The sequence below is a fragment of the Boleophthalmus pectinirostris genome, unplaced genomic scaffold (genome assembly GCF_026225935.1).
Source record: "Boleophthalmus pectinirostris isolate CB_2022bp ecotype Guang Dong unplaced genomic scaffold, ASM2622593v1 HiC_scaffold_9, whole genome shotgun sequence".
Taxonomy (NCBI): domain Eukaryota; kingdom Metazoa; phylum Chordata; class Actinopteri; order Gobiiformes; family Gobiidae; genus Boleophthalmus; species Boleophthalmus pectinirostris.
Genome location: NW_026571541.1, coordinates 11,513,942 through 11,527,675, shown reverse-complemented (window position 1 = coordinate 11,527,675; position 13,734 = coordinate 11,513,942). Strand labels below are relative to the sequence as shown.

The window sequence follows — 13,734 nt, the reverse complement described above, 5'->3', positions numbered from 1 at the left end:
ATATATCCATTGATGTATTTGCTTTTTCTAGCTCTACTTAGTGCCTTTGTAGACTCCCCCCCCCCCCCATATAGTGTTATTTTGTACTTAATTATACTGCTGCAACACTGCAATATTTCAATTGTGGGACAAATAAAATCTATTAAAAAAAATCACTGTTTGTATAGTGTAAAGTTATATAATATTTTAATATATTATACAGCTGTTATATAAACTTCAGTCAGGGCTTAGTTTACCACACAGGAGGTTCAGTAACACATACACAGCTTGTTTACATGGTCCCCCTCTCCTCACCTTGTCCTGAATGTTGTAAAGAGGTTTGACATGATCCCTGTAAAACTCCTGTGGTGTGAGAGGTCCCATTCGGTGGAAGTTCTTGTCTTTGTCCCTGTACTCCCAGCAGATGGTCTCCGGAGGGCTGCCTAGACAAACACTGGCCACTCTGAACACCTAAACAAAAACACACACAGATTTACATCAACTATTTGACCAAATATACAGTTGTGCAGAGGGGATTGGTTTTACTTATATCATCAGAGATAGATATTAGAAACAATAAGCTTCATATCGGCCAATCAAGGTCAAATACATACATAATATTGCTACAGTTTTCACATCATGTCGCGTTTCTGGCGTTCAAACTGAACGACCAGTAGCGTTTACTTGAGATGGGACCAAATTGCTGTCATCAGTATGCCACTACAAATTTATAGACATGTATATTTGTCTAAAATGCAATAAGAAGTAGAAACAATAAACAATAACATTTGTGATAAAAATGGTTGACAATAATCGTTCGAGGGACATTTTATATAATCGTGATATCACCAAAAAAATGATCGCCATTTTATCACCAGAAAGTTCAGAAAAAGTTACTTAATTATTATCTTTAATGCTATCTACGAGATCATTATTTTCACTGACAATACTATAGAAGTTGTTAAAGATGGAACTAATTCATAATATTCATATTATAGTTACTAATATATCTAACATTTCTAAACTGTTAATAATTGTAATAATTATCGTGATATTTTTTGTTAATCACAATTTTTTGGCAATGATTTCTATACCGTCCATCCCATGCCTACTCCTGATCCTACAACTCATCTTTACTTCATAAATTCTTTGGCTGCTCTCATCACAATAGAAATACTGAAGTCTTCTTGTCCTGTATGCACTTCCTCTCTCTATGATTGAACTTATAATATCAAAACCAGTGGTGTGGGTTAAATGGAGCTTGTTTGGACATTGAAGCCTCTGATGCAGCATTCCCAGGATCTACCCCTTCTGTTCCCTCAGCACATGCTTTTGCTATCAAATATGATTAGAGAGCTGGGAAATGTAAGAGTACTGCGGCCACAGAAGATAAAAGTGCTACTATATCGGACATAACATTAGTGATATCTTCTCATTGTCCATTCACATGAACCATGTTGCTGCTCGGAACAAGTGTCACACGCTGTCCCACTCAGTCAACCAAGCAAAATAAATGACAAATAAAGGATTACAAAAAAACGTATTAAAATGGTTAGAACAATACAATATTTTGTTAAAAGAGAGTGCTAAATGGCCAGTAATCCAAAGCGCAAATCGCTTGGAAGCGCAAGTCGCTGCGTGCGCATGCTAGCAGTTTTCTGTAGCAGGTCCTGTTGGTGTTGTTTTAGGACTTTTAAATGGGTTTTTAGCTAAATCGTCCTTTGTGTTCCGTGCTCCACGTGCAGCTAAATGGATATGCGTTTCATTGCACTCGTTACTTTGTGGATTATATTTACAGTTTGCGAACTTATCAGCGATGCCGCCGGAGCGGTTGGCGAAGCAAGGCTTCAGTACACCAGAGATGCACTGTTACAGATGAGCACGTTTGGTGCTCAGGGTTATATTCCGAGAGTACCGGACTGTATAAGAAGGGACAATTATACAAATCATGATAACAAAAAAAAGAGGAGGAAGCGAGGAAGACGTGGAGGAATAAAACAGCGTTTTAAAAGACAGAAACTGACCCGGCTTCCCCTGCCCTCCGTGATCTTGGGAATGTTCAATCTCTGAAGAACAAGGTGGAGGAACTTCAGGGGAGTGTTCGCTTCCAGAAGGACTTTAAGGAATGCTGTGTACTGGCTTTCACCGAGACGTGGCTTTCCGATTGTGACCGGGACGAGGATCTGCTTGTGAATGGGTTCGGTGCCCCTTTCCGCCTGGACCGAGACGCCGAGGCGACGGGAAAGGTGCATGGCGGTGGGGTATGTTTGTACTTCAGTGAGCGGTACTGCAAATCTGTGACGGTTAGAGAACACTTATGCAAAGCGGACATCGAACTCTTATCTGTGTCTTTTCGTCCTTTTTATTTGCCGCGAGAATTTCCACAGCTCTTCCTTACTGTGGTATATATCCACCCGAAAGCGAATGCCGCTGTCGCTACAGGTGTTATTTTCGATGTTGTACAGAAGCTCCAGTCAATATCCCCAGATGCACCGAACTTTATAGTGGGAGATTTTAACCATGTGTGCATTAAAAAGTCACTTGTGAACTTTTCTCAGTATGTAAATTGTCCCACGAGGAAGGGAAAAACGCTGGACCGTTGCTATGGATCCGTGAAGGACGCGTATAAGTCCCTGCCCCTCCCCCCGCTGGGATTGTCGGATCATAACTGCGTGCATCTGGTGCCCTCATATAAAACTGTGCTCAGGAGGGAGAAGGTAGAGACTAGAGAGATCAGATTAGAAAAGAAAGTGACAGAGAATAGACTTGGTTCTTTCTGGTCAAGTATGAAAACCATAACTGGGCTTAACAATGCATCTGTGTTGAGACATGTTTCCCTAGAGGGTTTTAAATCTGACACAGTGTTGGCAAATTAACTGAATTGTTTTTATGCTCGGTTTGAGACTTCAGATTTTGATGATGACGTTCAGGAGCTTAAAGGTAAGCTCTGCGAAGATCGGCATTGTGACATTTCACAGAGGCACGTGGAAAGTGTATTTAGGACAACTAAGGTAAAAAAGAGTATGGGTCCAGATAATATCTGTGGTCATATTCTTAAAAATTGCACCAAGGAGCTGAGCTTTATTTTTCAGATCATTTTTAATTTGTCTCTGCAGAAACAGCAAGTACCAAAGATCTGGAAAGACTCAGTGATTGTTCCAGTTCCTAAGACGAGCAGACCCAAAAACCTTAATGACTTTAGGCCTGTTGCACTAACGTCAATGGTTATGAAAAACTTTGAAAAACTAGTAAGGTCAGAAATTTTGAGGAAAACTGTGAGTGCGCTTGATCCCATGCAGTTTGCCTATAGGCCTCAAAAAGGAGTAGAGGATGCCACAGTAACTTTACTCCATCTACTCTTTAAGCATTTAGAGGGGATTGGAACGCATGCAAGACTTCTTTTTATTGACTTTTCATCTGCGTTCAACACAATCCAACCTCATATTCTTTGTAAAAGACTTTTAGAACATTTTAGCCTTGATTTTAATATTGTGGGGTGGATTCTTGATTTTTTAACACAGAGAACACAAAGAGTAAGAATGAATGGTGTTCTTTCTGACCAGACGGTGTCATCAACCGGATCACCGCAGGAATGCGTTCTTACATCCCTATTGTTCATACTGTACACCAATAAGTGTCAGAGCACCTATGAGAATAGAACAATAATAAAATATGCGGATGATTCTGTCATTGTGAGCTTGCTTCACAAAAATGAAAACCAACATGGGCCAATTGTTGAGGATTTTGTAAAATGGTGTGAAGAGTCAAATCTACACCTAAATGTATCCAAAACGAAGGATATGATTATCGACTTTCGAAAACAAGCGCCTCAGTGTGATCTCACAGAGATAAAGGGGCAGTCAGTTGAGTGTGTGGACTCATATAAATACCTAGGAACACTCATTGATTCAAAATTGAGTTTTGACGATAATTGTTCTGGTGTGTGTAAAAGAGGCCACCAGCGCCTTCACTGTCTGAGAAAGTTGTCCTTTTACCGTGTAGACAGAACCATGATGACAGTGTTTTATAAAACATTTATGGAATCAGTTTTAACGTTTTCATTGGTCTCGTGGTTTGGGAGCATTTCTGCTAAAAACAAGAACTCCCTGAATCAGTTGGTTAAATGGGCGAGTAAGGTGATTGGCTATCCTCAGAGCAGCCTGGACTCTCTGTACTCGAGACACGTACAGAGGATGTCCCAGAGTATTTTGGGAGACGTGCAACATCCACTAAACTCAGAGTTTCAGCTGCTTCCCTCTGGTCAGAGGTTTTTAGTCCCAAGATCTAGAACAAATTGTTTTAAGAGGAGCTTCGTTCCGGCTGCTATCATACTTATGAATAAATTGTAATCTATTTATCTAAGATTGTGTGTTTTTAACATATTTAAGATTTATTTATTGTGATTTTAGACAAGGGTGTTGGATGATTTTAATTGGTTGTTTATGGAACAAACCATTCTGCACTGGAGCACTGTAACACTTTATTATAACACTTTATTGTGTTTTTATGTGTGTTTTGTGGATGAATGAAATGTGAAATGTGGAACCTGTCTCTTAAATCTGCAAAGCAAATTTACCTACGGGTACGAATAAAGCAACCTAACCTAACCTAAAGCAGCTATATGTAATTTAAAAAATATGACTGATCCTGCCATACCAACCTGCATTATTATGATTGATGAAACACGAGTAAGCAAATGACATGTAACAAAGTCTTTGACTGGTTGAAATTGAAATAATTTGAAATTTCAAGTATCCAAGACAATCACTTCTCCATAATGGTTGAGCATAAAAGTAAAAGAAGAGACTAAGGGAGTGGGGATAACATTCTCAAACATGTTTTTAACTCATGGTTCAAAATCTGGTACAGGCCCGATGATCGAGTTGTTCAGAGTTGGTAAATGATCACATTTATATAGCGCTTTTTCTGCCTTCACCCAAAGAGCTTTACGTCAAGGAACCATTCACCCATTCACACACACATTCATTCACCGGTGTATGCAGACCCTGGAGACAACATGGGCTAGGTGTCTTTCCCAAGTAACAGTATTCATTTGTGTGAGCTGAATCACACCACTAACCTGTGGGTCAATGGATCTGACTGCTCTACCAATAATGTTTATGACGAGAGATGCTGCCCACAGTTGGTATGGCTACAGAAACTGTTTGGACAAAAATAGTAATTTCACAAAAACAAGCTCAAATGATATTGCTTTGCTTGAGTAGATTCTTTTAAATTGCAAGTATTAACAGCAGCTTTGCCCTTTTGTTCACGCGGGTTCAGACCAGTGCCTTGGCGGTGGTCTGTGCTCTCCGTTTATTTTGATCTATGCTCTGGTTTTACTTTTTTTCTTTGAGTTCCATCTTTGCGTTTCTTTGTTCATTGTATTTTAGCAGAGCGTTTTAACATCCGCAAAGAAAACGCAAAGGAGCCACTTAAATAATAAATCATCTTCGAGGTTGTAGTCTAAGTGTCTGACTGTCACAAAACAAAATACACACTTCGGTACAGATGCCTTTGTTGACTCTACCCAAGCCTTTGTTTAGGCTACATCAGGGCGAGTATGTGGTGGTAGTACGTCTATCTCTCCTGGTTTTTGTCCAAGAACCCTGACCGACCAATGCTTTGTAGCGCAGTAACAGAAACTTTTACAATTGTACTTCCATTAAACGCAAGGTGTACAAAATCAAAACATTAAACCAAGGCAAAGATTAATAAGAAGCTGAAGACATTTCTAACTTTTATCAATGTGTTTTTATTCATATTTTGCAATAGCGGCCAGAGTAGTATTTAACCTCATGCCAACCTGCAGTCCTGTGCCCACACCTCCTCTGGCACTGTTGGCAGAGTAAATAAAGTGGGAGTGTGAAGTTAATGCCACTTTGAAAAGAGACTTGTGTTGGGGCATAAACACACTGACATCAGAGGAGGGACAATATTGAAACACCTGCCTCTGCGATGAGAGACAGGGAAACACAGAGAGGCAAGAACCCACAGCAGAGAGCAATAATACATGATTTGTGGGACTAATTAAGAATACTTTTGTTGTTTGAGGTTTTACACTAGTTTTTAAGGCAAAGACAAACTTAATGTTCTTGAAGCTGTATTGAATGACCCATTCATTTTAATAGGACTTTTTAAGAACCATAAAGTAAAGCCCTACTTGTGCAATTAGGAACGCTATTGGATGATTCAATGAGAGTCATGTGGAAGTAACTGCCTGTTGCTTCTTTATCATGGTGCAACGTCATAGTGAGAGAAGGTATTAAGTAAGTGGAGCTTACATTTCAAACTTAACCGTGTTCCTCACTCATGGTTCAAAAATCAGGTATAGGGCTTTTAAGAGCAATAAACTTTCAGTAACTCAAGGCATCTAAAAATAAGAAATGCCAATGTACACTTTTTGTTGACTAACTTTTGTAACATCATGAAATGTTACTTGGGGGCAACTAACATGAAGTCATGAAGTTCATAAAGACCAAAAGGCCATTAATTAGTACTTTTAACATACATTATATATTTTTTCAGTAACTCCAACACAAAATTTTGTTACTTCCCCAAAAGTTACCAATTTGGAACAATTACGAATACTTTGCATGCGTGAAACCAAACAACATTCCAATTTTGAAATGTCTTTGAGCCAAAACATAATTGTTCCAGTGTAGACCTGGCCTGCCCCCGTCTTGAATCTGGACAATGTATAACTCTTGTCTAGAAGCTGGACTTGTGAGTGTAAGCAAATGACACCGTGCAAAACAGTTTGGATAGAAATGATCTGGGTTTTGATTAAACCTGCATGTTTTGTAAACAAGCAACACATGTGGCTATTGTACAATTGTAGTAATTTTAGCATGACAGGTCAAAACTGCCAAGGCTGTAGTTGCAGACTCTTCAAATTGAGAGATACACAGGAAGCCACCCACAGACTACAGTCAAAAACAAGACCTGCCATCATCTGACAGCTCAGGTTCAGGCCTTCCCTGTGCGTTAGGAGAACACTTAATGTAATTTTGAAGTTTAGACGGAGGAAGAAAGGGAGATTTACAGTGTGAATATTTAAGTTTGAAAACAAAATAAAAGTTATAAGAATTAGAAAATACAGTGCAAAAATATGATTAAATCACTAAATAGATTTAATGGAAGAGCAACAAGTAGACTTCACACTTGCGAGTGGAAACTGCAAACCTCTTTTTCTTTGTGGCATCAAATATAAACATAAAAAAGGCTGTGGGACTTTGACTCTAATGGTAACTGAATGGCGATCAAATCGTTTGCCGCTCGCAGTGTTCCTCTTGGGGGTATTTTAAACAGGGTATTCTACCAACCAATCCTGTGACAGTAAAAGCACATTTTTAATATATTTCATACAAAATCAGAAATTCTTATTAAAACTGGGGAAAAATGTGCTTAAATATGTGGTGCATACAGACAATGTATGGACATAATTAACCTGCTAGTCACCAAGTTTCAAATAAGAAGTGAGTATGGGCCTGCTTCTGGCTCTACTGACACTGGCTCCAATTGACTTAACATTAAAAAACTGCCAGGCTCCTCATTGAGATCTTACAATGTTCATGTTAACCCGTTCTACTTGATCCTAGTGTTTTTATTTCACAATTTTATCCGCAAAGTAATTCCTATTCCTAATATGCTATTCCTGCTTTTGTCCTATAACTGCTAGCCTCATTAGATTCTCACTCAATTAGTCCACTTCTGTATGGTCTATGGGTAAATGTGAAGGATTCATATATTCATAAAAAGTAAAGGCTACAGATCTGTCCTTGTCTGAATAAAGAGGCAACAAGAAAACAGGTTCAAATGAGATATTGCTAAACGGTGATCAAACCCACAGCTGCATGTGTCTCTGAATCACTGATGTAATGTATTCTGATGAAACCGGTCCAGTGTGGCGTGAGCGGTCCCATCTGCAAACCATCTCCTTCGTTTTCATCCATGTAAAGACGGCAGAAAGAGCTGGAGACATCCCAGACTCAACCAGAGGAGCCACGCTTTGAAACTAATCCTGCTCCCCTGATAAAGCTCCACATGTGCACTGTCTATAGGAGAAACATGGAGGCAGGTTCATACCACAGGTGCTGGTTTCAAACGTAGTGAAGATGGATGAGACGTACGTGGATCTATGTATTCAAGGTTAATTATGGGCATACACTGTTCTCACGCAAAAGCAAGAGTACAAATACATAAAACTTGTACTAGAATTATCGCAATCAATTTACTTTATCTCTATATTTTCAGCTGATTAATAGTGTTATTTTTGCACGGACGTCACAGTATTTTTTTTTTATACATCGAATGCTCTTCCTCTAGCAACCAGAGAGATACCATGACTGTAGTTGGCAATGTGGGAGAAGTGCCTTGCCCAACAATATCTATATCTATATATATTGCTGAAATTCAAACAAATAAAGAATTAAGAACGCTTGTATTGATCACAGGCTCCTGAAAATGTACTGTTTAAATCCATTATGTAGTTTTCAGACTATTTTAACACTTGTTTGCTAATGTGTGCATTGTGTCACCATGGAAATTGCTGATATATATATATATATAGGACACCCCAAGCATGATGACACCGCAAAGTATAAAGAACATCTGACCTCGTACGAGTAGTTTTTGGCCCAATCTTCACCTTTGTGCATCTATCCTTAAAATGGTGTCTAAGTGAAAGCAGGAGCGGCCTGGTTGTCTGTCAGAGCAGTGAGTTTGGGCTTAGCCTGATGAAAAACAGCATTTCTGTGAAGGAAGTGTGCACAGCCTCACCTTCAAACACCAAACCAGGACTGACACGGGCTCTGAACCGTACAAACACACAGTCTGTGCAGAGGAAGCATGTGGCTGTGAGGGGGAAATGCCACTTTACTGTTGTTTAAAGGCAAACCACAAGACTTTACACAAACACTGGAGCAACACGCAAAGTGTAAAATATACAGCTCTGCTTTGGTGTGTTATTGCCATGCGCCATGAACAGAGGCTCGTTGTACAGCTATTTCCCAATACAAAGGTTGGTTCTGACCCAGCATTAAAGGTGCATTGCGCAACTTTTCTAGTGGAAGGTTCATCACTTGTCTGTCTCCATGGAGATGTTATTGCTTTGCCCAGAAAGTTCCATGGTATGACATCAAGCACGTCTTGCTAGCATTTATTCATTATGGGTGTTTCTAGTGCTCAAAAATACATTTATGCTCTCTGAATAGGGTTGCTGCTCCACAGATCTGACCTGTGATGTAACCTATAGTTGTCTCCCTTAAGATAGATACTAGTAGGTATAATGTCTGTGCTGTGGAACATTCTAGACAATCAATAACATCTCCATGAAGACAAGCAGGTGGCGGACGCTCCACTAGAAAATTACGCAGTGCACCTTTAAGTCACAGATTACTGTAGTGACCCTGGACAAGAACTGCTGGGCAAAGAGACAACTGGCACAAGCAGCTGTAACTACATGTCTACTACAATCTTTTTCGTGAAACGCTGGTACATAAATATGTCTTATTTAGCAGAATAGCCAATCTCTCTAGTCAATATGCACCTTATGAACATTTTGAAGCACTTGAACAACTTTTTAAAGCACGTGTTCAGCTTTGCCATTCGTGTTTGCTTCCTATGGCTCCTTTCACCCTGGGGTCTGGGGCTTTACAGTGTGACTGGGTTTCGCTGTGGTGGTTCTTGGGCCATGAGCGAATCGCACATCAGCAGTGGCCGTGACAGTGCGGCGCTTCGTAAAACAAACCACTTCCAGGTGCACAAACAAACACAGGACGGCCCCTCCCCTCTCTGTCGTGAGGGCCCCGTTACACAACGTGAGCCTGGAGCTGGAGGAGGAGGTGCTGATGGCAACAGCATCTATGGACCAAGGTGTGTGAGATGAGAGACACCGTTTAAACACATATAAAAAGATCAAACATATAAAAAGATCAAAAATTATGATCCAGTAAAGTCCAGTTAAAAAGCAATCAAAGTACTATATTACACAATAGGCCAAATTTTGAAACTTTTGATGAAACAAGTTATAGATGAGCTATTAGAGTGTTCAAAAGAAGACAAGAATCAGAAAGAGAGCCTTGACAATTTAGGAGTTTGGTATAGCGGCAAAACCATTGTACTCAATGTTAGTTTTAGGTTTGGATCAGACTTGGGGATTGTACAGCTCCTGGGTCACATACGACCCTTTGGTTGACTCTAATAAGCCTGTTTAAGCTCATTTGGAATGAGAAAATAAACATAATTTATAATTTTGCATGGACTAAAGCTGCATTGCAATTATTTTAGAAGTGTTTTTTGTAAATGACATTTTTTGTAAGGCAACCTCACTTTTTCACTGCTTAGTCATTACATAAACTCTTACCAGTCTTACGAGCTTGCCGTGCTATTTCCTGCTTTTTATAAAGAAATTAATTTAATATTATGCAGAATTGAGTTAAGCATTTTGGCTCAACCCTTCACAATATTTTCTGTTTCTCATGTGGCCCCATGGAAAAAATAATTTCCCACCCCTGGTCTAGATGCATAGATAGGAAAGGACATAAAATCACTGCATGCAAGAAGACGGGCAATTTTCTGAGGAATCCTCCTAATGGCTCCTACATTACAAAAAAAACCTTAACATTACAACTGCACTTAAAAAGGTGCACTGTGTAACTTTTCTGGTGGAAGGTCTGCCACCTGCATGTCTCCATGAAGATGTTATTGTTTTGTCTGGAATATCCCGTTATGGCATTAAATGTATCCATCTTGTAGTTGCCCAATAACATGGGCTGTTATTAACATAAAAAACTTGCATTCTTATTATGAGTGGGCTCGCCTTTCCACAGATCTAACATGTAACCTGGCCCTATGGTGTCACCTGCTGTCTCCGTGGAGATACATAAGTGCAATGCCATACTGTGTAACATTCTAGGCAATATTTCCATGGAGAGAAGTAGACTATGGTAGTTTGATTCGTCAGCCAGGTTCACTTCATGAAAACCATCTGACCTCGCAGCATTAGAATTCATTCTCTTGACGGTAGGTGGGTACTTTTTTTTATTTAACCAATTGCTGCTATTTGGTCATGATGTATGCAATGTGCCGCTAATGGGACTAAATCCCGTAAGAAGAAGGGCAATGTTTTTCCCCTTGATAAAATTCACCAAACATTCTCTTTGTTCCGGCTTTAAATCCTCCCGTTTCCAACACAGAATGTATGGCTCTTTGCTTGTTTGGCAGGTGCCTGGACTCGCACTTCCAGGGTTCTTGCAAACAGTCTAGTGTATTCTGATTCCTGACCTAGTTGCTGGAGAGAAATTAAATTAAGCAGAGGCACTAGGTGGCGTCAGCCTGGCTAGGACGATGGACCCTCCACCTGAAAAGCTACGCAGTGCACCTTTAAACTAAATTCACCAACCTAACTGACTAAACAAGTGGCTATATCATGTTGATGTAAGGGTAGTTTTAAAATAACAGCTTTTACTAATGGGACCAGAGCGATCACACAGGCAGTAGATGCATGGGAAGTGTGCATGAAGCCTCCACTTTGATCATCCACAGGTCATAGGATTTATTTGTGACAGTGTGTTGTGTTCACTGTTCCAACCGTTGTCAGTACAGTCCAGCACGTCATATGTTTGGAGCCTTTTCCACAAACAAGATCTCTATCAGTCTACAACACTGGTGTACATGAATCATTTTTAGGTATTTTGTTATGAATAAAAGTCATCATTTTTTACAGAAAATATTTCGTTAGTGAAGTACACAACATGGTAAAACGTGACCATATATTTAGAGCAGGTGGTTCACAGTAATCAACCTTAGAGATCCACTGTGAAGCTGTGAGGACAAACTGGGGTTCCAAGAAAATAGTTAAGATAATTTTCCTCATAAAATTACTGCATACATTTATTTCACTCCAATTAGATAAATGGTTACATAAAGAAATCTGCATGTAAAAATATTAAAAATTACTAACACAAACGGTGATCATATTTGAGTTTGATGCTTCAGTATTGTTTTCACATCTTATTTGACAGCTCCCTCTTCTGGCAAAACAAAGTAACATCAACAAAAAGCCAAACCCTGATTGTCAATCAATTATACAAAGAGTAAATAATAATAATAAATAAGGCTTTCAAAAGACACAGGTTACATGCGCACACAAAATCATAATCTTAATATCAGATTTTTGGAGCTAAAAGATTTTTTAAATGAAATGTAAAAAGAAAAATCATCCAATTTCTTTCAAATCCCTCTGATTACTCACGTCAGATTTAGCTGATTTTGCAGTACATGTCATTTAAGTAATGTAAGGTCCAGAAGTCAGATTATAATCTGATTTTGGTTTGCAGGTGAATAAGGCCAGTGTTCCATACAAAAGAGAGATGAGGAAATGTACATGCTACATTTATTTACCAAATTGAGACATACTGAGCAACAAAATTCTCATTCTCATTCCTTCATCTTCAGTTAATTATGTGTTATTGGAACAAATCATAAATGTTTAAAAGAACAGCATAAACCCTAAAAATGTACTGCAGGCCAACACACACTGCAGAGAGGACTATTTAGTGCGTACCTCAGAAAAACAACAGAGAGAAAGAAACTGGATGAATTTAACATGACATTTTAAGTACGTTTAAAGACTCACCTCCTCGATCATGGTGTCCATCGCTTCGGACAGTTCTGCTTTGGTGGCATCACTGGCGACCATGTTTCGAAGCCGTAGGCAGTACTCTCTCAGCTGTAAATGTAATAGAGAATAATACAGAATTTAGTACAGCCCTATCTATAAAGTCCTGTAATAATTGCCTGTAATAATCACCTTATGATTGAGGATGTCGTTCATTCTGCGTGAGGCCTCGGAGCTGTGCGACTCAGGGAAACATTTCTTTGGAATTACGCCATATTTTTCTGAATAAGACAAAAAAAAGGTCAACAATATAATCAGTGTTCTGAATGCTTTATTTGAACACAGGCGACGCCATACAAAAATGTGACTACTCTCTTTTCCACACATCATATACATTTGGAGAAAATTTGTTTCTGGATTTCTGGATTCTGGATAAACAATATGGCTATTAAAAAAAAAAAAAAACTGTTGATCTGTCTGGTAACAGCACATAATCACATCCTGAAGGAATAGTGGTGTCACAATACTGGTATTTTAATCTTTCAATATAAAAGGAAAAAGCCTGGTACTAAAAAAAAATGTTTTAGACTATATAATGTAAATAGATTATATAGACATAAGACCATAAGACATAAGACCATAAGACCATAAAGAGCAGGGCAGCTCCAATGTTGTCTTATTTAGTATGAGATTAATTTCAGAAACAATACTTGAATGTGCATTTTTTGACAACCTTATCTTTGACCTTTTAAACCTTGACCACTCACAGCCACTTCCCAAAACAAATAGCGTCTTCTCTTACCTGTAAAGTATTGCAAGACTTCAATTCAATTGACTTGTACTGCATTAACAGAGGAGGAACTGACCGATGAGGTTGACCAGCATGTCCCACTGTCCTCCGTCATTGGTGGGGTTCGAAAGCAGGAACTGAACCAGGCGGCCATCCACCGGCTCTTTCCTCTGCGCTGTCTCCACACATGCGTGAAGGAAGTAGTAACAGCGCTCGATCTGAGGAAAAGAAACCAGCCATGAGATGAGAACAGGGGAAACACTTTGATATGTGGCTGCAAAAGAGAGGCAAGGTAACAAATGGTTCAGATTTATGATGACAGGAATTTTGGTCTAGAATAATC

At 39.2% G+C, this 13,734-nt stretch overlaps 1 protein-coding gene across 1 annotated transcript in view; it reads right to left on the bottom strand.

Moving 5' to 3' along the window:
* blmh (bleomycin hydrolase) overlaps positions 1–13,734 on the bottom strand; it is a 31,204-nt gene that overhangs the window by 10,775 nt on the left and 6,695 nt on the right. The window contains exons 4-7 of the mRNA XM_020923966.2: positions 13,468–13,609; positions 12,794–12,882; positions 12,620–12,712; positions 295–450 (exon numbers count right to left, since the gene is read on the bottom strand). Coding sequence (XP_020779625.2) covers positions 295–450; positions 12,620–12,712; positions 12,794–12,882; positions 13,468–13,609 — 480 coding nt within the window. The remainder of the gene's footprint in view (positions 1–294; positions 451–12,619; positions 12,713–12,793; positions 12,883–13,467; positions 13,610–13,734) is intronic.